The following is a 22572-nucleotide window of genomic DNA, read 5'->3' as shown; positions in this document are numbered from 1 at the left end:
AAGTGACCTAGTGCAGCCCGCGACCAGTTTTTTTTGGTCAGTAGAGATCAGTTAAGCACCCCTTAAAAGTCCTGGATGCTTGTCCCCGTAGTGGAGCTCCAATCTTGGCCCTGGGACATTACTGCTCTACATGCCCCTTGCATACCAGTGTGAAGTACTTGGTCCCTGAATTCAGGGCCATTATAATTATTTATGTGGGAAAGAGGGACTGTAACAGGACTGCAACAGAAAAGTTCAAGGCTTGTTGCCTTGGCGACAGCCTTCCTTAAGGAGTTAACATATGGTTTGTGCCCCTTGTGAAAGCAGAGACAAAAGGGTTTGGAAACTTGACTTCTCAAATGCACGGCCTCATGTCCTGTCTGAAACTCCAAAGGCAGATCCTTTTCATACAAGTCAGTTCGGGCAGACCATGGAAGGGCCAGAGTGCCAAGGGGTCTCCTGCAATGATTGAGTTCTCCATGGACACAATATTGAAGGGGCTCATCTCCATCACGGTAATCATATCAGTAGTTTAAGGTAATATGTCACACAAAGAAATAAGAGGTCAAATCTGACATTGCTTCATTGCAAGGTAGACTGGATTAGATGGAAAAACACTTCGCTACCCAGAGGCCCAACAGACCAGATCGTCAGAATGCTAGACTGGGGTCAAAAGGTGTGGCCACTTCACAAGACTATAGACATGGAGAATGGAAGTAGGTGTAACAATGTCAGGATCTCGGGAGCTAGGGAGACCGCTGAAGGCAAGGAAGGTAAGGCTTTCCTGTGCATATTTTCTCCCACTTTGTGGCCATATCTTTGGTATTATAATGAGCCTACAAGAAACATAGGAGGTGTCAACACAATCCTGGCACTTCAAGACAGATAATGAATAGTTTTATCTGAGAAGGGCTGACAGATCTGACATATTATAAGGATCTTTATTCATGACAACCAATCATCCTTATTGCTGTGAATTTTATTAACTAGAAGACTATCAAGAGAAAGCAATACCTAGCATGTCAATTCTGCTTTGAAAATAGTACCTGAGATTTGACCCGCTTAAACCTGCCTCCATGTTGATCACAGAGGTCAAAATGTATAAGAAATGAAGATCTAGAGGATTTTTGGGAATCCTTGGAGGGACGACCCATCACTTTCTGCAAATACGAACCCCTCTGGCATGGGCCTGCATCATGCCACATCAATGACGGAGACACTGGTGACAAGGCCTTGTAAATGGAGAGGGGCAAGTTGGAATCGATCATAAAAAGGTAGGTGTAGCATCACGCTGAGAAGAAAGCTCTAATGGGTAGAGGCGGGGATAAGCCCATATTGCCTCACAAGCCATGACTTGTCCCAAGCATGGTTGGCGAATGCTGGGGACTGATTGGAAATCTATGCTTCATCTAAGCCAGCCGGCCCTGATTGCTTTAGTGGGCCTAGGACCTCAGACAGAGCAGCTGCCCGTCCTGCCAGCGAGGACTGACTCACGCAGTCTCTTCTCAAGTCCAAATGCAACCACTACTTGGAACAGCCTTTCACAGCAAAATGTCAGTGTTTCTAGAAACTACTTGAGGGTTTGAGACACCATCACAGAATTACAATAGATTCGACCAGTACACAGCAATAAAACAAGTGGCATGAATGTAAATAACTGCTGCACCACAACCTTCCCTTTACTTTCCCTCGTCTCGACAAACAAGACAGATTTATTCCCTTATATTGCGAAGGCACGCCATACTTCTACATAATTAGCGGATGAATCTCTAAAACATGCAATTCATATTGGTCCAGGCTTGGTAGACACCTTCAACTTACAAAGGAACTGGAGATAACACAACATAAAGTATTTATCTGGAGAAATAAATCTCCTTGATTCGGCACCAAACTAAGTATATGGTATATTTTCACTTTTTAGAGCGGGCTGTAGAAAGATTAGCCTGGGTGACAAATCCCAGGCAGGTTACAATTTCAGCCTAGGAATTAATATGATAATTGGGGATGTTGTATACCGTCTAATTAAATGTGTTTATTAAAATTGTCAATTTAAGTTTGAGCTATGAATATAAAAGGACTGCACCGGTTATAGATAGTTGTGAACAAAGCTTGAAATAAGAACAAGCTTAATATTTAGCATCCTTTGCTTGGCTCAGATTATTGCACTGCCATGGTGACTAAGGCATTTTTAATGTAAGTATTTCAGTAGGTCAATTGGTTGTGCTTGTTTTTAGCAATCAGTTTTCGTTTTATACATTTCTTTTAATATATTCCTTTGAATCATTGTTAATCCATTGACAGTAGTTTGTTATTTCTTAAATCAAAATTGCCATTAAATAATAAGAGTACTCACATTAGGTTCTTATTAATCCCAAAAAGTCAATAAATCAACTTCTGTTCTCTTGGAGAGAAACCAAGTGTGGCTGGAAAAGTTTCATTTATGTAAGGGTCACCAGTGAAAGTTTTACTTTCTTTGTAAGCGCCTTTGTGTGGAAAGGAATTTTGTCTAAGGGCCTTATTATGACTTTGGCGGTATCAGAGCGGGGCGCCACACTGCTGCCATGCTTCGAGACCCCCAAAGCAATTAAAGACCGCCCGCCACAGTGCGACTTATTTTTAGTCTGGCGGGCGTCTCTTTGGCGGTTTCGTAGCGTGCTTTTGAAAAAGGCATTGCAATGGGAGCAACAAAGGCAGTTCCTGCAAAGTATGGACTACCAAGTCCTTGCCCTGCAGGCCCTGGGGGTGCAGCATCACGGGGGGGGACACATGTGCCCCACTGCATGTACCCCATGGCACAGAGGCAACAGGAGGCGCTGTAGGGGCCCTTTGTTACACCATCCCCACACTTTTCTTGGCAGTTCGGAACCTCCTAATATGCTTGGAGGTGCAGCAGTCACACCACCAGCCTATTAGTGGCCTCAGACCGCTGCTCCACCGCCAGGGATCGTGGAACCCTAGCGGCAGCAGTGGTCCTGAGGCAGCCACAGCCTTAATGCGGCAGGTGGATTGCCACCACAGGTTCGGCAGTCCATTGGACTGCCAAACTCGTAATAAGGGCCTAAAGCTTGTATTTAGGAAACTAGACACAATTAGACGTTTAATTATTTCACTTAACCTGCAAACAGGACTTCACCCTTTTAGGATAGAATGGCAGCCATGGCTTGATTTAAAAGGTAAAATTGACCGCTTAACACCCAACAATGGCTGCTAAAGTAAGGGGGTAATTGGAATGTATCTTATATGTACTATATAATCTTAGTTTAGTTGGCAGACTGGGAGATTTACTTTCAAGCTTAGTTTACGCAAGCTATTTCAAAGTTTTGTAAACATATTAAGAATAGTTTATTTCAGTTACACATCTCACCTGAGCCTTTTCCAATCCTCTGAATTGCCACACATACTGGAATCATATTAAAGTAATTTTTACCCCCTAATATTTTACCATCTCTCTTTGGCTACTTTAGGCTTTATCTCAAGGCAAATTAGCGCTACAAAAATCCCTCATTAATCAATTTATTCAAAAACAAATGTGAAAAAATATCACAGCTAAAATTACCATAAGATAGAAAAAAGTGGGAGGAGCTACGATTGTGACCAAAATGGCCGCGTAAGTTTTGGGCTCCCGAGACCCCCGCCGCCCGGGTCCTATCCTGCTAGATATCCTGGGCTTACGCTAGGAGCAACAACAGGGGAGGTGAAGCGGTGCCAGGCGCTTCCATCTGCACTTCGATCGGCCGCGAGGTGTAGGAGAGAGAGGCCATCGAAGATTGTGGCCTTGTACTCCAGATGCCGGGGCCTCGAGTGGCAATGGAGCCCCGGCTGCAGTCGATCAACAACGGGACCGAAACCGGAAGTCACCGGCTCGGTCCCGTGAAAGGTGCGGCCTCTCTCCACGCGCCCCCCCCATGACTATTATTAACTGCGGCTTACCCCTGAGGAGTGCGGAGAGCAGGTGCAGGGCCGTTTACGATTTAGGGCAGTGGATCGCTCCGATTGGGGAAGTTGTGGCCTCGCTACGTGCGCGCCCCCACCCCCCCTGGATTGGTATCAACTGCTGCTCGCCCCTGGAGTGTGCGAGGAGCGGGTGCGGGGCCGTGACAGATTCAGGACACTAGCGCGCTGTGGCTGGGATGACCCCCCTATATGTGATTGTTGCCCGGGCGGAGATCGGGGGAGACGGGGCTCGCCGTTGGTGCGCTGGAACCTGGGGGCCCTGGCTCTGCTCCCTACAGCTGCTGGCCCCTATAAGCACTCGCTTCTCCTGTGACTGTATTGTATTGGCCCCCTAGGCAGAAAAATTTTCCCCACTCCTCCCCATGGAGACTCACTGAGGCGACTGGTGCACTGGGCGCCTAGAATTCGGTGGCGCCCGTTTGGATTGCTGCAGGGAGCCCCGGTGGGAAGCAATGATTGAATAAGTGTCAGACCCTGAATGAAAATTGGTGGCACTGCGCATTTTTCTAACACACTTCCGGTACATGCCCGCTTAATATTAACTTCCTTGAGGTCCGAACTGGTGCCGGCAAGAGCCTGCTCGTCCTTGGATTTACCGTGCATTTGATTGTGTTCGGAGCTGGGCTCATTATACCCCAGGACTGGGTTGACTTATTGTATCGGACACGCAGGTGCGAATATCTTGCTGTTGGTTTCGAGACCTCGTCTTCAGTGGTGGAAGCGCTGCGGTGACTTGGATCGCTTTTCACGGTCTACAAAATGGCGTCGAAACCCGAGACGGAAAAATAACAATCAAAGGTGCCCAGGGGAACTAGATCTACCCAATCCAACAAACTGGACCGCTACACGCAGCCTAGGGGATCGCCATCTGGATCGGGGAAGTCTCAGGATGTAGGTGCGGAGTCGTCGACCTCCGCGAAGGAGCCTACGCTGCAGGATGTGATGGCGGCGATTGAGGGGGTGCGTACATCCCTAGGTAAAAAGATGGAGTCCTTGGATCATAAACTGGACACGGTGACGATAGAAGTTAATTCCATCCGTGCGGACCTCACTAAAACCAGTGAAAAGGTGAAATCCCTGGACATTAAAACGACCAGTCTTACAGATGATGTTGCCTTGTTGCAGCAGGAAGTTCGTGATCTCAAAACCGCCAGTGATATTGCAGGTCGCAAGTTGGACAAATACAAAGGGAGGGCCCGTAGAAACAATGTGCGCATTATTGGTGTGCCTGAAAAGGCTGAGGGGCAGTCTGCTGATCTCTTTGTTGAAGACATCATTCTCAATCATTTGAAGCCCCGAGGACTTGGAATTTTTTTTACAGTGGAAAGAGCACAGAGAGTTCCGGGTGGGAGACCGCGCCCCGGGGCCCCACCCCGGCAGATGATCACGAGTATACTTAACTTTAGGGATAGAGACACTATCCTGCAAGCTTCCATAAATGGAGATCCTCTTCAGTACGAAAACTCTGCTCTCAGTTTTATCCCGGACTTCACGCAGGCAGTACAAAAACAACGGCAGACTTTCATGGGCATCAAGAGGAGACTCAGGGACAAAGGATTGAAGTATGCCATGCTGTATCCTGTCAAGTTGCGAGTTGAACACGAGGGGAGAGCTTTTTTCTTTGACATTCCTGAGGTTGCGGCGGACTGGTTGGACGCGGTTTATCCTCGGGATGAGCGACAGCGACAGAGCGGAGATGAAGAAGACGGCACTAAAGAAAAAGAATAAGAACTGCTATTGCCGCAGGTGTGATCGGGGTGGGTTGGGGTGGGGTGCGTGTGGGTGGGTACAGTAACTAGTTGATGGTCTGAACTGCTTAGTTGGCCTGATAATATTGTTGGGGCTGGGCGGGTAAGTTGGGGCAGCACTCCTCCTCAAGTTACTCTTCGATAGTTTAGTAGATAGATTATGGGGCGACAGGCACACTGGGAGTTGGGGGCGGATGAACACCGTGAACAGGGATGCAGGGTGGAGGGCGGGGTTTGTTTTGGGGTGGACTTATGTTTTATTTTTTTGCTTTGTTTGTTGTAGGCAATACATTCCAAGGCTTCATTCAGAATTGTAGCATGTTCACGGTGCAGGAACTGGAGAGAAAGCTGACTCACTTCATGTTTTATGATGGGGGGAAGGGGTCTGAAGGTGTTGAGCTGGAATGTTAATGGGTTGGGGGACAAAATTAAACGCAGTGTGGTTCTTCAGTATCTTAGAAGTCACGCTCCGGATGTGGTCCTATTTCAGGAAACACGTTTCGTGGGCAACTCATGTAGGGCGATGAACAGAATGGGGTACCGATTGATTGCAGATGCGGGATTCACTTCGGGGTCCAGAGGGGTGGGGATTCTGGTTAAGAAAACGCTTCCGATGGTAATTGATTCTGTGACTGAAGATGACAGAGGCAGATATGTGGGAATATCGGGCAGTTGGGAGGGGCATATCTTATCCAGGATGTCGGTATACGTCCCCCAATGGATGCAAGCAACCACGTTTGTCGATTTAGGGAAAGCCCTACTGGATTTCCCGAGGGGTCTTTTGATTTTGGGAGGGGACTTTAATGCGGTGGTTTCAGGTACTATGGACAGACACCCCCCTAGGGACACGGGGCGAGGGCAAAGATGGCTTCCCGAGTTTATGGATACGTTGGGTTTGATTGATAGTTGGAGATTGCTTCATCCAGACCAGCGACAGTTCACCTTTCACTCTGGTGCACATGGTAGTCTTTCACGTATAGATCAATGTTTAGGGCCGGCGGCACAGGCATACTACATCACCGAGGCTACACACCTAGCTAGAGGCATTACAGATCATTCGCCACTCTGGGTCAGGTTTGACTTCAATTTGGACTCGAGCGGCAGATTAGCTCCCATTAATCCCTGGTACATATGCAATCCTAAAATTCGTAAGGACTTGCTAAAAGCGTTACAGCATTATTTCCAGGAGAATGAGGGATCGGTATCGTCTCCACTTTCGTTGTGGGAGGCTTTTAAGGTGGTCATACGGGGTCAGGCTTTGTCGCTGATTGCAGGGGCAAAGAAGGATCAGAATGAAGAAGTGGTGGACATAGAATCTGAAATTGCTAGGATCGAGGCGGACTTGGAGCAGGAGGTAACCCGGGCAAAATTGCATTTCTTGTGTCTTAAGCAACTTGAGTATAAAGCGTTAGTCACTGATAGTGCCAGAGCCTTAAGTAGAGAGCAGCAGGGCCGGCTAAACGATGTTGGTGATAAGGCTGGGAAACTTATTGCCTGGCTAGATAAGAAGGACAGGGCTGATCGGGGAGTTCCGGAACTGGAGACAGCAGAGGGCGCAAAAATAACAGACCCCCGGGGTATAGTGGACAGTTTTGCAGACTATTTTCGTACAGTGTACACTTCGGTGGCGGGACGGCCAGAGGAGGACTCCCGCATGTTATTGCGGGATATCCAACTCCCGGGCCTGACTGAGGAAGATCGTGTCTTTATGGATAGTGCCCTCACTGCGGATGAAGTGGCCCTGGCAGTGCGCTCCTTGAATTCGGGTAAGGCGCTAGGCCCTAATGGACTCCCGATTGAGCAGACCCCCCAGGATATAGCGGCATAGATTCGCAAATTTAGCGGCACAAATTTGGAAATTTAGCGGCATAAATATGGAAATTTAGCGGCATTTTTGCGGCACTTTATTTTAGTCATAATCATTCATTTTCAGCCTTAAATCAATGGAAACTGTTTTAGCAGAGTATTCCACTTTGAAATAGGCATGTTTAAAGTTCCGCAGCTGTGCACAGCCCCAATCCTAACCTCGTGCCTTCTGGAGACCTTTTTTGCAACCGAAATAGTACATATAACAGCCATTGCGCTACCCAGCTGAATTCACAATTCTTCTGTGAATCACGACATGCTGGAGGGTCTCGCTAAAGCTGTCTGTAGGCGAGACCCAAAAAAAACCAACTAGGTTTTTTCTTGTTGTTCTAAAACTTTTAGAGTGATTCCCTCTTATATTTGCAATTTCAATTCATATTTCACGGGAGAAAGAAAATATCTGATTTCCCTGAATATCTCTATTTTGTTTTAGTCATCTTGGAAAAGAAATGATGGGCAGGCTGGTAAAGTAATGGCCAGGTGACAGTCATACCTCTATGGGACAGCAGGCACCCCATGCAACCAATGAAAAGGGCCTGACAGAGCAGCTGCCATGTTGTCTCTACTGTCTTGAGGACAGAGAACACCTGTCCTTTGAAGCTCCCGCCAGGTCTAAATTTCCATATTTGTGCCGCTAAATTTGCGAATTCATGCCACAATATCCTCCAGGATCTGTACAATATGGTGTCACAGCTGTCCTTTATGGCATTCTTCAGCCAAATATAGCATGCAGTCAAAAAGCAGGCGAACAAACGGTAATAAAACATTTTTAAGACGTTTAAAATGAAAATAACACCAATGAAATGTCGTCTAAATGTGGGATTTTGATGACCATTTTAATAAATTGGAAATTATTAACCAAATAGTACAGTACTATTCAATAAGAGTCACAAGCAAGAGTTGGCTCGATCTGTTGTAACAGTTACTGGAGTAATAAAATGAGGTTTCACCTTTATATCTCAAAACAGAATGAACCGCTGATGTCACCGAAGTAGAAAGCTCCTACTTTTAACCAAACATTTGAATGGTGGCATGTTGGCACTGCTCACACATTCTGAATTGTGCTGTGTTGCACTGCACTGCCCAACGTTCTGTAACTATTATCAGCCACTGATAAAAAACAAGTGCTTCCTCTGCCCACTCGAGTGGAAGCTACCAGCAGCTGACATGTTGGCACTACTACAGCCTGCATTAGGAGCCGCTGTCACGCTAAAACTTTTAGGACTCTTCCATTGTTTTCCCATCTCTAGAGAACCTTTCAGGAGCACCATACGGTTTTTCTGTCTGTGATTTCAATAGTGAAGGTTGTGTGCATTATCTGCTTCTTAATTTCGCAATACTATTTTGCCTGTTAGTTTACGAAACTGTTCTTTGTGTCCTGCAGGAAGCACAGTGCAAGTCGAGACACTGCTCCAAATCAGGGAGGTGGGGTGAATGCTGAGTGCGGTCGCACTCTTTCTCTTTGACTCGTTCCACACAGCATGTGCTCTTCGGAGGGGGCCTTGCCTAGCCAGTGTGCGTCCTTGTCCCTAAATACATGAAAGGAAATGATTCCCGGCTGCTATTCTATTTTAAGGCTGTACGGAGACACGTAGTGACGTGTTTGCGTACAGCCAATAAGAAGCCACAATTTTTTTCATAACTGCCAGGAGCACTTTTTAGCGGCCGAAATAGCAAATATCGCGGCCATCACGCTGCCCAGCAGATTTCGCGATTTTTTTGTGAATCGCGAAATCGCGAAAAGCTGGAGGGTCTGATTGAGTTATATAAACTCAGACCCGATAGAATTGCGCCCTATCTTAAAGATATGTTTGTAGCAGCTCGAGCGAAAGGGATACTGCCTTATGATCAGAGAGTGGCGTCTATAGTTGTTATCCATAAGGAAGGGAAACCAAAAACCAAGTGTGGCTCTTATAGGCCTATTTCTTTATTAAACGCAGAGCCCAAGAATCTTGCAAAATTATTGTCTAATAGGCTTGTCAAGGTTATTAGTGGCTTGATACACGCTGATCAACCTGGTTTTATCCCCCATAGAAATACGGCGTGGAACCTTCGTAGGTTACACGGAGTTTTAGCCAGAGCTCATACCCTGGGGGAACAAGCTATAATAGCATCGCTGGACGCGACGATGGCCTTCGATACGATAGAATGGCCTTATTTATGGGCGGTCTTAGCTAAGTTTGGATTTGGACCGGAATTCATTAAAAGGGTAAGACTGTTATATACTGAGCCTCTTGCACAAGTGGTAGTTAATAACCGAGTTTCGACACCATTTTGTTTGGGAAGAGGCACCCGACAGGGGTGTCCACTCTCCCCCCTCTTGTTCTCGCTGGCACTTGAGCCTTTGGCAGCCTGGATCTGCTGGGAGCCTTCCATTCGAGGTATTCAATGGTCCCCTGAGATAGAGGACCGGATCTCTCTATATGCGGATGACATTTTACTTTATTTAACATCATCCAGAAAGTCCATAATTGTCGTCTGTGATGTTTTGGCCTCCTACGGTAGGAATTCGGGGCTCACTATAAATTGGAGGAAATCCTATTTGTATGTTCCGAGTGCTGATATCCCGACTCCCCCACAAAATTGCCCGATTCAAGTTGCGACTGATGGATTTAAATATCTGGGGATTTTTATTTCACTGGATCCCAAACTTCGATACGAGAGGAACCCCATTGGTTAGATAAAAAAGCGACGTAGACAACTGGAGGAAGCTGCCTCTCACCCTGTTTGGAAGGGCAACACTCTTTAAGATGATGTCCCTACCTCGCTTCCTTTATGCCCTTCAGAATACATTAGATGTAGTTCCAGCTAGTTATTTCCGAGAGGTAGAGGGGCTGCAGCGTAGATTATTATGGGAGGGTAGACCACGTATCGGTCTGACTAAATTGACGTTACCATGGTATGACGGTGGTTTTGCCCTTCCAGATATTAGGCGATATTATTGGGCTTCTCAATTGGCGGCCATAAACCTGGGTACGTATGGGCTTGGCTCAGACCCGGGATACGCAATGGATAGTTGGCAACTCCCAGGTGGTAATTACAATAGAGCTTTATATGCCAAGTCGGCAAGGAAAAGTTTGACAGGACCCACGAATGTCGCGGTCAGGATATGGCACAACGCCACTAATTCCTTGGGATGGAAAGGCCGCCTCACGCTGGCCACTCCATTATTTGATTCGGAAAGCCTGGGTAAACTTTGGAACACAAAAGGTTTCGATAAGTTAAATTTAATAGAGATCGCTAGGATTGGTGATATCTGGGTCAAGGACAGGATTAAGACATTCGCTGAATTGCAAACTGAGTTTGAGTTGAACGGGGCGGAATATTTCTGCTATGCACAGGTCCGACATGCGCTACGATCAGCGGTACCGGTGGAGGAAGATATACCTGGGGCCTCGCCACTGGAAGATAGAATATTGGACGGTCATTTGCCAGAGAAAACTATTTCCCTCATTTATAGGAAGTTGATTAATCATAGAGCAGACCTCCTGTTAGAGTTGAGAGATAAATGGATGAGGGATGGTATTGAACTAGACGGCGAGGACTGGCAATCGGCTGTGTCCTCCCCGAAGGAGGTTGCGATCCCGGCACGATTGCGAATAGTCCAGTTGAAAATACAACATAGGGTGTACGTCACAGGTCCACGCTTGGTCCGGATGGGGCTATCTGAAGATGGTTTGTGCAGGCGAGGTTGTGGGCAGGTGGGCACGTTCCTCCATATCCTCTGGGAATGTCACTATATGGTGGATTATTGGAGTACGATACATGATGTTATGCGAGAGGTACTGGGGGTGACGGTGTCACCAGAGGCAAGGAGATGCCTCCTTAATATTTGGGAACCTACAGATCTGAACACAGCGCAGACCATGTGGGCCACTCTAGGGGCTATGATAGCTAAACGAAATATAGCACAGCTGTGGGGGTCCAAAAAACCAACCACACTTGAGGAATGGAAAGAAAGTATGGACTGGTGCATGTTCCGGGAGAAAACCGTCTATCTGGCCAGGGGACGACCTCGCAAATGGGCGACTGTTTGGGGCCTGTGGAATCGATAAAGGGGGGACATTTGTGTGCCTCCAGTTGACTCAATGCCGGATAAACTTGCATCCCTGTGACCTGCACATGTAAAGGACTAAGACCCCCCCTCCTTTCTTCTTGTATCCTCCAAACTAATATTGTTATGTTGTAATGATGTGTGGGAAAGTTTTATCTCTGTTCTATGCACTTATTGAAATGCCTTGTGTTAATAAAAAGAAATATATTAAAAAAAAAGATAGAAAAAAGTATTTAACTGGAGGTTTAAATAGTTGCATTAAAAGGGCTGTGTAACTTCCTACATTTCTACTTGGAGTACAATACAATTTAACAGGTTAAAACTATAGGGACTGTTTATAACTAATCTAGCACTAACTTTTCTTGAGGCTATCCTAGACGCTAATGTTTTCACACACAGTAATTACGTGCAACTTACATTTATTGGCATACACTGCCTATAGAGAGAGGAAAGGATAACTGTGCCATGCATCATCTCGATTGACTTGGCACATGCATAAAGCATCTAGAGCAAACTTTCAGCAAGCAATAAGTATCCTAAGCTGTCTGAAGAAGGGTCAAAAGTGCGAGGTGAGGCAGAACAGAAAATATCACTCATCAAGTGTATTTTACATTTAGATGGGTAGTTTCTGGTGAGTAGTAGGTAGGTTGATGTAGAAAGGCACTTTCAGAGTCACATACTTCCAAATAGTATCTGTAAGCACCTGGAAAGGTGACAAACCTTTAATGCCACCTTGGACTAATTTAACTATAAAAAAAATTCAGTGCATGCAAAACTATGAAGTCATAATAAAACAAGCACTGGTGTAGCCAATAGGTCTTGCTAATCAGAGCTATTGGCTTTGCCAATGTCTTTAAGCTATGTTGTAGAGCATTGAGCCTGCTGTTCAGCATGTTGAAAAGTTATAATAAAAAAGTGTTATAAGCAGCATTGTTACCTTATATATATAACCAAGAAGACATTATGTACAACTGAACAACCCTATTAAAAAAGAATTTACATAAAAAATGTCTTAGTTTTTATGTCATTGCAATGCTGCCAACTTCTTCCTGCCTGTTCTAATGCTCGTTTGTTATAGCATTTTTTGTTCGGAGAGGAGGGGGGAGTGGCGGGGGGCACAATGGAAGGGTGGAGGGTGGGAAAGAGTACCCGCATTACAACATGAGCAACGGACGGACACTAGGGTAGAATCAACAGTTGTCAGATTCTGAGGGCAGATTGAGGTGGTGGTGGTGAGCTGATGCAGAGGTGATACTCAGGTGATGCTGAATGATACTCAGGTGATGCTGAATGATACTCAGGTGGTGCTGAATGATGGCAAGGTGGTGGTGTGCTGGTGTAGAGATAATGCTCAAGTGATGCTGAGGGGGTGCTACTGTGCTGGTGCTTGGGTGGTGCTGAGCTAGCGCTTAAGTGGTGCTGAGTGATACTGAGTTGGTGCTGCACTGATGTGGTGCTGCGTTGATAGTGAATTACTATTGAAGTGGGGTTGCACTAGTGCTGAGGTGGGGCTGTGCTGGTCGTGGTGAGCTGGTGCTGAGATGGAGCTGTGCACTGATGCAGAGGTGGTGTTATACTGATGCAGAGGTGGTGCTATGCTGATGCTGAGATGGTGCTTTGCAGATGTTGAGGTGATGCAGTGATGCTGCTAAGGTGATGCTGGTGTGGAGGTGATGATGTGATGGTGCGGAGGTGATGCTGCGCTGGTGCAGAGGTGATGCTGAGTTGGTGCTGCACTGGTGGTGGTGTGCTGATGCGGAGGTGGTGCTGCGCTGTTGCGGAGGTGGTACTCGGGTTGTTCTGAGTGATGAGGAGGGGGTGCTGTGCTGGTACTCAGGTGGTGCTGAATAGGTGCTGAGGTTGTGCAGTGCTGACGCTGTGGTGAGGCTACGATGCTGATACTGAGATGGTGCTAGGCCGATGTTGAGGTGATGCTGTGATGGTGCTGAGGTGATGCTGTGATGGTGCTGAGGTGATGCTGTGATGGTGCTGAGGTGATGCTGCGATGGTGCTGAGGTGATGCTGAGTTATTGCTGCACTGGTGGTGGTGCACTGATGAGTGGGTGGTGCTGCGCTGATGCGGAGTTGGTGCTGCGCTGATGCGGAGGTGGTGCTGCGCTGAAGCGGAGGTGGTAGTCAGGTGGTGCTGAATGATGACAAGGTGGTACTGTGCTGGTGCTCAGGTGGTGCTAAACAGGTGCTGAGGTAGTGCTGTTGTGGGGCTACACTGGTACTAAGATGGTGCTGCGCTTTCAACTGAAGGAGGGTAATGGGGGCAACATCTTTCGGTATCTTCATGGGAAACCTGGGCTCTCACTCTAAACAGTGAGAGTAGATTGCCAGCCTGCAGCTCCCCGCCCAGGGAGGATCGAGGGGGCAGGGAAAGTAACCAAACAAGGTTAAACCAGAACAAATAGATCTTGCAAATTTAATGATAGGAAGCAGGATCCTGGATGAGATGTGCATGTTTGTAGGGGAGTAAAATTCTACCTGTCAAAATGTGGGGGCTGTGAGGAAGCCCTGCGCAAATGTAAGTTTAAAGTAAGTTTAAAAGCAGAGGCCTTCAAACAGGCAGGCCCTCAAAAGGCTGATAGGGCTAGTTCAGAATCGGTGAGATGCCAGGCACTTTTAAGACTATAAACAAGCAGTTGTTTTCCCTGCCCTTGGTAAAGGTTACTCCCTCTGAAGTCAGTATACTTGAAAGGCTGGTAGAACTAGAGTAGAATCTGTCATGTGACATGCTTCATCATCGGCTCCTTTCCACACCCTAGCCAGTAGAACCACCAGGAAGAACTCAACCGAGGAAAAGTCCTTGGGAGTTTTTAAATAAATTTGAAACTGGATAACGCAGGGTGGTACTACCCTACCAGGGTGTGGATAGGCGCTGATGATGAAGCAGGTCACAATAAGTGAGTGAGGCATCTACTCCAAAATCTTTGGATACCCCAGGAAGAAAATTGAGCTTTGGCTTGCTTTTTCTCTCTTTCTTGTTCCCGTAGCTCATATGTGAGTGAGTGGGCTGGGGACATAACAGGTGCCTCCAAAAGTATTGTAGCACTAGTGCAGAGTCAGAAACATGTCTATAAAGGTTTGGTGACATTTACTAAAAGGACCTATTCATAGGACAGGCTGTTAGGAATTGGACTGAGTCAGTTATTTCAGGCATATATATGTAAGACTATAAAAAAAAAAAAAAAACAGATACGTTTGGTATCTTGGTGATGTTGGTAGTGCTGGGTCAGAGTAGGTCATACACCAGGTTTTTGGATGATCGCACTACCTACTACTGGACAGATTTGAGCCTAGATTTGCAGGCCTCTGAGAGCTACTTCGCTGCTGGGAAAAGTTATTTCTCTGTTTGCAAGTACAGTTTTTTATGGAAAAGAAATGTGGCAGGTTTAATTGCAGAATTATCGCGTTTACTAGATAAAATTTACTCACGGGGCATGCTGATCTTACATCAAGCTGCTGTGATGCCTGTGCTTTTAAAGGGCCCATTTCTTGTGTCACCGACATAGGTCAGTGGCCATGGAGAATGGGAGCTCTGCCTAAGGCTGGTGTGTCCTGCCAGGTGTGACGGGAACGTGCAGGCTTTACCACAGCAGGTAAACTTGTCCCTCTCTAAATCTGGGAGAGAGATACTGGTGTGGGGGAGGGGAGCTGTATTTCAGCTCTTAATAACAACTGTTAATGGGGGCTGGAAGGGCTTCAGACCCTGCCCCTGTCAGGTTGAAGCAGCTCAAGTAGTCATCATGTTGCATTCTGGTACTTGTTGCTCTGAATGTATGATAGAACAGATACAAGTAGCAGAATGCAGAGAAAAAAAGGTGAAATAAGCTTTCCAAGCATGGCATGGGGTGACTGGGGTTGGTATCAGACTTCAGAGCGGCTCGGCCGACCTTGTAATCAACCCTGTTTAGTTCTTATATTTCAATGAAGGATTGGTTTAGTCTTTTTACTTATTTGGCACACAACCTCACATTTCTTTTTATTCGTGACTCATTTTAGGCCTGGCTACAGACAGTTTTTAGATGTTGCCAGAGAGTCATCAACACCAAACACCTAGAATTTGGGAAAGACCTTTTCAACTACTGTCTTGTTTGGGTCAGCCACTGCTTGTTTAAAGTTATGTTTTAATTTTGAAGTTCACCAGATGAATCCACATCGCCAATAACACAGTACTTAAACCCCCTGATGTAGAATCTGCAATTCTGAACGAACCTCTGTAATGCGTCTTTTTGCTGATGTCTTATTTCAATAAAAAGAATTATAAAAAAAAAAAACACAGTACTTAAGCCTGGAATGGGCATTACGCTTGTGGAAACAAACTGCAATGTTAACCTCGTGTTAAAAAATTGCTACGTGCGACATTATTTCTTTGAAGGAAATCAAGGTTTGAATGCTATACATAGGCTATCCAATTTGTTTATTTGAAAGCTTTTGAGGGCTATGATGGAGTGCTTGGTGTAAAAGTAAGTTCCAAAGACAGGAAATACAATAGCACAAGTGGAAGAGGACAAGTCCTGGGGCCGATCCATGAGATGTAACAATTGAGAACAAAGGTGGGACAAGCAGGAACCATTATCTAATTAGAAGCAACTTTTTTAAAGGACACTGACAAAAGCCAATCAGAAGCTGGAGGTGGGCTGTAAGCCCCCTGAATGAATACAGCATGTCGAGAGAGAGTGCACGCGCTGCCTAGGCTTGACCTAAAAAGGGCGGCAATCTCATCAATTCATAAATTCCAAATAAAATATTTAACACAAAAATCAAGGAAAGCCTACACCATATTTGGAGAAAGGTTTGAGTGCAATTGTAAATTCTACATGGATCACTTGTGTGATCCACTCAAGTCTTTACTTTTCCTTAACTGTACAGTAAGAAAATCATAATTTAAAAGTAAAATAGCATGGGACTTGATATAGGTGGCGTATGCAACAGGTATGCAAATGGCAAAATAGAGCCTTGTCAAAGCATTTTGTATTAGTATTAAAATGTGTTTTTTGATGTATCACTACGACAGACACTTAATAGGACAAAATGTCATTAAACGTGTTAAACTAATCTGAAGTTTACCTCGTCATTTCTGCCTTCTCTTGTTTGTCTGCTGGTCGCTTCACGCTTGAACAATCTCTACCACTTTCCACGCTGTGATGCTAAGATATGAAAGAAGAAGATGGCAAATTAAAAAGTCCTGGTAAAGTAAGGAAATGATGGCAGTGTTTCAGAAAAGCACACTGATCTGAGGCAGAAAACAGGGGTCTTGGATTGTTATAATTGCTCCTTGGGTCAACTTATGCTGTAGGTGCAAATGCTTTCCTAGTGTTAGACAGGGCTTACCAGTAGTGGACATTAATTCTATAGAATACCTTTTGAGAGGCACCTAGATTTTCAGCAGTGTACAGTAAATGGTAGAGCATCAAGGGATGCTGAACTCTATAGAACAATCTTTTTTTTTTTAAAAGAGTTAATTGTTCTGTTGGAAATATTTTATAGATAGGGGAAAGGTGGAAAAACGTTTACAGAGGAAAAATAAAAGGATCGCTTAGGCGAGGTTTTATCTCAATGTTTTAGGGCAGTAAATAAGCAGAACAAGTCGAATTAACAGTTTTGCTATACAGTAAAAGCAAGGTTTTTACCTCTAAAAACGTTTAAGGCAGACTTAAAATGCCGAACTTCTAAATTAAAATCAACATAGTTTAACATACATAATGAGCAAGAACTACTACTCAATACGTAAATAATGGCCAAATGTGGCAATGCCAATGATACGACTTGAACGCCAGATGCAAAGCTCACTGACTGATGAATGAGATTTCAGGATTTCTGAAGCAAACACAGTGCATAATACACAAATCAAGCTGTCAATAGTCCATCACTACATATATGTGACGAATAAACAGTGCTAATAGAGAGGCTGTTGAAGGAGAGCCTATTATGCTGCACATAATTTAGTCTCTATTGCTAAAGGTGCCCTGTTAAAGAGACAACCAAACTTTCACAGCGACAAGAGGAAGAGAGCGGTGAGAAACTGGCACATTCATTTCTTAAAACCATTACTAACCATAGGGCCGATCAATGATACTGTCCTTTGCTCTTTTTATGGATCATTACCTGTGGCACAGACCCATAAGTCAAGGGAGGACACTTTCATTTTTGAACTACTATGTTATAAATAATGTTATGCTGAAGTATTTGAATATACAATACATCCACACATGTACGTAATTTACCGTGAAAACAGATAGTCCCATTTTGGCCGCCTCTTTATCTTCTTTGGAAAGCATCATTCTCCCTGGGCCACCACTGTAAAAGACAAAAAGGGAGCATTAAACTTGTTCTAATATTTTTCATTATAGCCTTATTCCATTTTCTTCATTTAATGCTCAAGCAAGAATGGGTCTAATCAGACATGATAAAGAAGGCTTGTCAGAGAGAATGTATTCAATTAACGTTCACTTTTTTCTTGTGGAATAAGGCTAAACGTAAGGTACCATTGGTCTGTAATACAACGGTCATATGCATTCCAACAAAAATGGCGACCCAACTGGTATTGACTGAATACAAAGAAGCTAACAATATTTATCCAAAATATTTTGCATTGTTATGTATATAACTCCATCTAATCCATGCTTGTGCACAGTAAATCACCAATTACTTAAGAGCTTAAAGTACAAGTCTGAAGATCCCCTTTTTGTGTGGTCAGTGTCAATTTTTGCTGAATTTTAGTGCTGACATTTAGACTCTGTTCAGTGCCCAGTGTGCATGTTCTGCCCCTACACCATATAGAAATGGGCTAATTTAACTCAACTATAAGGTCATAGTATGAGGTGTAGAAACTACACCCATGGCTTGGAAATTTAAATTCCACCTGTGGACTGCACACTTACTGTACCATACACTACAGTGGCAGTCAAAACGTGACTTTGGGCTACCCTGTAGCCTGATAGAAGAAGTTGAACTTTATTGAACAGATCTGTCAAAATCGCCCTTATGATAGGTAGGGAAAGCACATTTTTAAATTAAATAACTTACTCCTAACCACACGAAGCTGCCCATAAGGAAAGGAAGAGTATATGAAAGAGTGGAACCAGTATGACATTAGAAATGGCATGTTCCCCTAAGACTAGGCCCAAAACAACATAGTCACTGGTCATGCTGCAACTAGCACATAGCAAATGTTGAATGTATACATTATAATCTTTGATCTATAACGTTTGACTTTCACCTGTATCAGCTACAGAATATATTCCAAAAAAGATTTTCTTTAACTATATTGGAAAAGTAACGTTTAGAAAGTTATGTTTATCCTGCTTGAAGCTGCTGGAGACTAACTGCATTAGCTGTCCAGTAACTGCCCAGCCTCTATTTGGCCTGAATGAAATGTGAATGAGGTGTGTAAAACACTCCTAGTTAAGAAACAAAGCCCCTCGTATGGGGAAGTGTTTTTCTTCCCCTTCCAGGAAGGTCAGTTAGGGCATTAACTTGAAAGTGGATCTGTCCTTTCACAAGTAAATGTAAGGGGAGTACAAAAGAAGCAGCCCTTTGTCCCCTTAGTCAGGCTGGAACTAAACGCAGTGGAGGAAAAGCCACCTCAGAACCAGTTCTGAGTGACCACAGAAGCGGGACTGCTCTCTACCCTAGCACACCAGCTCTGCAAGAGGGGAATGGGTATCTCCATCATGGATTGTGGGAATAAGGTGCAGAGTAGGATTGTTTGCTGTGGGGCAAATAGAACTGCTGCAAAAGTGGGTAGAGTTACCCCTGGGAACTCTTACCCCATTGGTAAGGGAAGAGCCAGGAGTCACAACCATCCTTTACCGTGTGCCAGGCAAACATGTGGTATCCCATGGTACCATACTCAGAACACTCTCTGGACCGGAGGAAGAACAGGAGAAGGACTGCACTTGTTGTTTGCGAAGTGTGGGGGAACCTGAAGGGCTGGACCTGCTCCCACTTGTACCCAGTAGTGGACGTCAAGGGTCATAAGACTGACCTCCTGTGTAGCTACTGGGCACGATATGCTGGATACCTTTTTCCTGAAGTGCCCAGATGACCAGTAGCAACTGGGCCATGCTGTTGGCCTCAGCTGGACACCCGATGAGTCTCTTAGTGCCTCCCCTGTAGTCCCCAAGGGGGGGGGGGGGGTTAAAAGTGTACTCCTGTAGGTGCTTGGCCACCAGAAGGTGTTTGGTAACTTTTCAAAACTCTTCCTCCACAGTTTCAGTGGGATCCGCTGGGAAAAGTATCCGACTGGCAGTCCCACAGTGTATGACTGATTATCAGTTTTGTCCTGCAAGGAGGACTGTGCACTTATGAAAAAACAAAAAAGTCCCATTCTGTGCTCGGAGGCACCAACCCACTCAAGTATCCAGCCTTCAGTTCTACAGCGGTGGCTACAATTCCAGCAGCAGCCTGCGCGGGGAGAATTTTTTTCTCAAAAAGTGTCAAACTTCAATTCTGTGTAGGGACTAAGAAGATATTTTTAAATTTTCCTTCATAAAGATTGCCCAAGTCATTTTTTGCAGTGGGACTTAGAATCCTTTTTGACTTTCAAACTCTCACCCAAAAGTCCATTGACATACACTGGCCGCCTTATTTTTCTCTACACTTTTTCCACTTAAATCTAAACAAGTTCATACCCCCAGTACCCCTGATTAGATTGTTGTTGCTTTGGTGTAATTTCTCTTATTACGTTTTGCTATATTGTTATAAACTGGAGTGGAAGTTTTATTGTATTTTGTCTTTGACTTTTTAACTGTTTGGTTTTTCTAAATTCTTTATACATCATCTGTACCTTAAGCCTGGTTGCTGTGAGCCAAGCTACCAGGGGCTGAGCTCAGGTTTAAGTTACTGAAACCTTTGACTGGACCTAAAAAATGAGCGACTATTCCCTTTGGTGGATTTCAATCCTCTTCAATTTATAGATTTACTTTCTTACAGTACAGATTACTGAACTTTTTTTGTACTTCTGGTTGCACCAGGAATTCGTTTTGTGTAGCTATACATATAAAAAAAGGTGGACAGGACGATGGATGGATTCATTAGCACCAATTTTAGATACCAGTTTTAAAAAAACGCGATAGAGTTTGGACATTTTTATTACCAGACGTGAAGGAATGTTCATAATACTATGTGCCTCGTTTGTTTTATATCAGCCCTGATGAAGCTCACAGGCCCTGTTACAAGCCTAACATGAATTAAATGTGTATTGGCTGAAGGGAAGAAATTAGTCTTGAAAACTTGATCAAAAGTGTTTATACTTTTATGGTGGCAAGAATAGCATATATTAATGGAAGTTTTAAAAAAACACAAACACAAATGTATTTTTATCTGTGTTGAATCACTGGAATGAAGCATTACTTTTGGATGAATAGTGAATGAGATAGAATGTCTAGGACAACTGCTGCTCTCGCATTCCCATTTTGTTCATGATCGGTTTCATCAGACCCTAGAATTGTCTCATTCATGCACTCTTTTTTTATTTTTTATTTTATAAAAAAAACAAATTATTGCAAGGAAAACAGCAGATATAAGTCCTATATTACAATAACACAAAAAATGATTCATCAATACATAAAATCGTGAGGGTAAAACGTATACATATATTAATCATAATAATATTATTTCCTATATCCATTCCATGATGGGGCAACAGCAAGTTCAAAATTATACATCATCAATAATTTTTCTCTCCAACTAAAAAAAGAGGGTGGATCAGGATTGATCCACTCTCTTGTGATACAGGCCCGTATCAAAGCCATGCAGATAAAGAGAAAACATGTCGTAGTTTTCGGTCTTGGCTGTGATACAATTACCGAATCACAGCCTGTTAGAACCATCTTGGTGGTTATATTAATCGTGTATCCCAAAATTTCAGCCAAAAATTGTTCAATACGAAAAAAAAATTAATGTAATTTGGGGCAGAAAAAAAACATATGAACCGTATCGGCAGCATATTGGCCACATCTATTACATTTGGTTCCAGTAGTTGAGCTCCACTTAGAAACTTTCTTGGGGGTGTAGTATAAGTCATGAATAACCATGTAATACTGAGATTGCATTATCCCCGTGATAAGAACTCGGTTTGCCAACATAAAAGATTCATGAATATTCACACCAGACATCCCAAGCTTAGTTTCCCATTTTGTTTGACACAATACCACATCATCGGGAAAATCCTGAATCAGACACGCATAAAAGTGGCCTATTAATGTCTTTTTAATCATGTTTTCAATTAAAGGGATTTTAATCATTCGATCTTGTGCTGCTTGTCCTAACGTCTGTAAGAAACTACAGATTTGTAGATATTTAAAAAATTCGTTTTTGGATATACCATAAGCAGTTTGTATATCTGTGAAGGACATTAAATTTCCTTCTTTATAAAGATCCCCTATGTGGTTTATTCCTTTAGAACTCCATCTAATAGGGATTGGATCTCGAAATATATAAGGGAGTAAATCAGGAGCGGTAAATGGTGTATATGCATTATATTTTGGGATTCCCAAGTGTCTCCTAACCATTTCCCACACCGAATAAGCCGCTGGAAGGATCTTAAATTTCGTTTTCTTAAAATAACTGGGCTCCACCACCCTAAATAGACAACCCTTTATCTCCTCGCCCATTACCAGTTCATATATTGATGGGGCATTGCAAAAAGGAATTGGAGCTTTATCCCCAACCACAAGTGGACTAACATATTGTAAAGAGGCAGCTATATAATAGAAAAGAAAATAGGGAATACTCCAACCCCCACGCTCTTTAGGGAGAATCATTTTTTTATAGGCTCTTCGTTGCCGTTTATAGCCCACACAAATCTAGTAGTTACCCTCTCTAATTTTTTTAAGCATTTAGAAGGAAATTCAATGGGTATTGTGCGGGACATATATATGAATTTGGGCAAGATCAACATTTTAGCACATTGGTTCTGCCATATAAAGATAGGTGAAGATGGTTGAGTCTTTCTAATGT

General features: G+C 44.1%; 1 protein-coding gene across 1 annotated transcript in view; it reads right to left on the bottom strand.

Annotated features, from left to right (window-relative positions):
* Positions 1–22572, bottom strand: part of C10H1orf35 (chromosome 10 C1orf35 homolog) — a 101057-nt gene that overhangs the window by 13929 nt on the left and 64556 nt on the right. The window contains exons 6-7 of the mRNA XM_078665330.1: positions 17835–17907; positions 16678–16757 (exon numbers count right to left, since the gene is read on the bottom strand). Coding sequence (XP_078521456.1) covers positions 16678–16757; positions 17835–17907 — 153 coding nt within the window. The remainder of the gene's footprint in view (positions 1–16677; positions 16758–17834; positions 17908–22572) is intronic.

Source organism: Lissotriton helveticus, chromosome 10 (genome assembly GCF_964261635.1).
Source record: "Lissotriton helveticus chromosome 10, aLisHel1.1, whole genome shotgun sequence".
In the NCBI taxonomy this organism is placed as follows: domain Eukaryota; kingdom Metazoa; phylum Chordata; class Amphibia; order Caudata; family Salamandridae; genus Lissotriton; species Lissotriton helveticus.
This window is presented reverse-complemented; position numbering and strand designations above follow the sequence as displayed.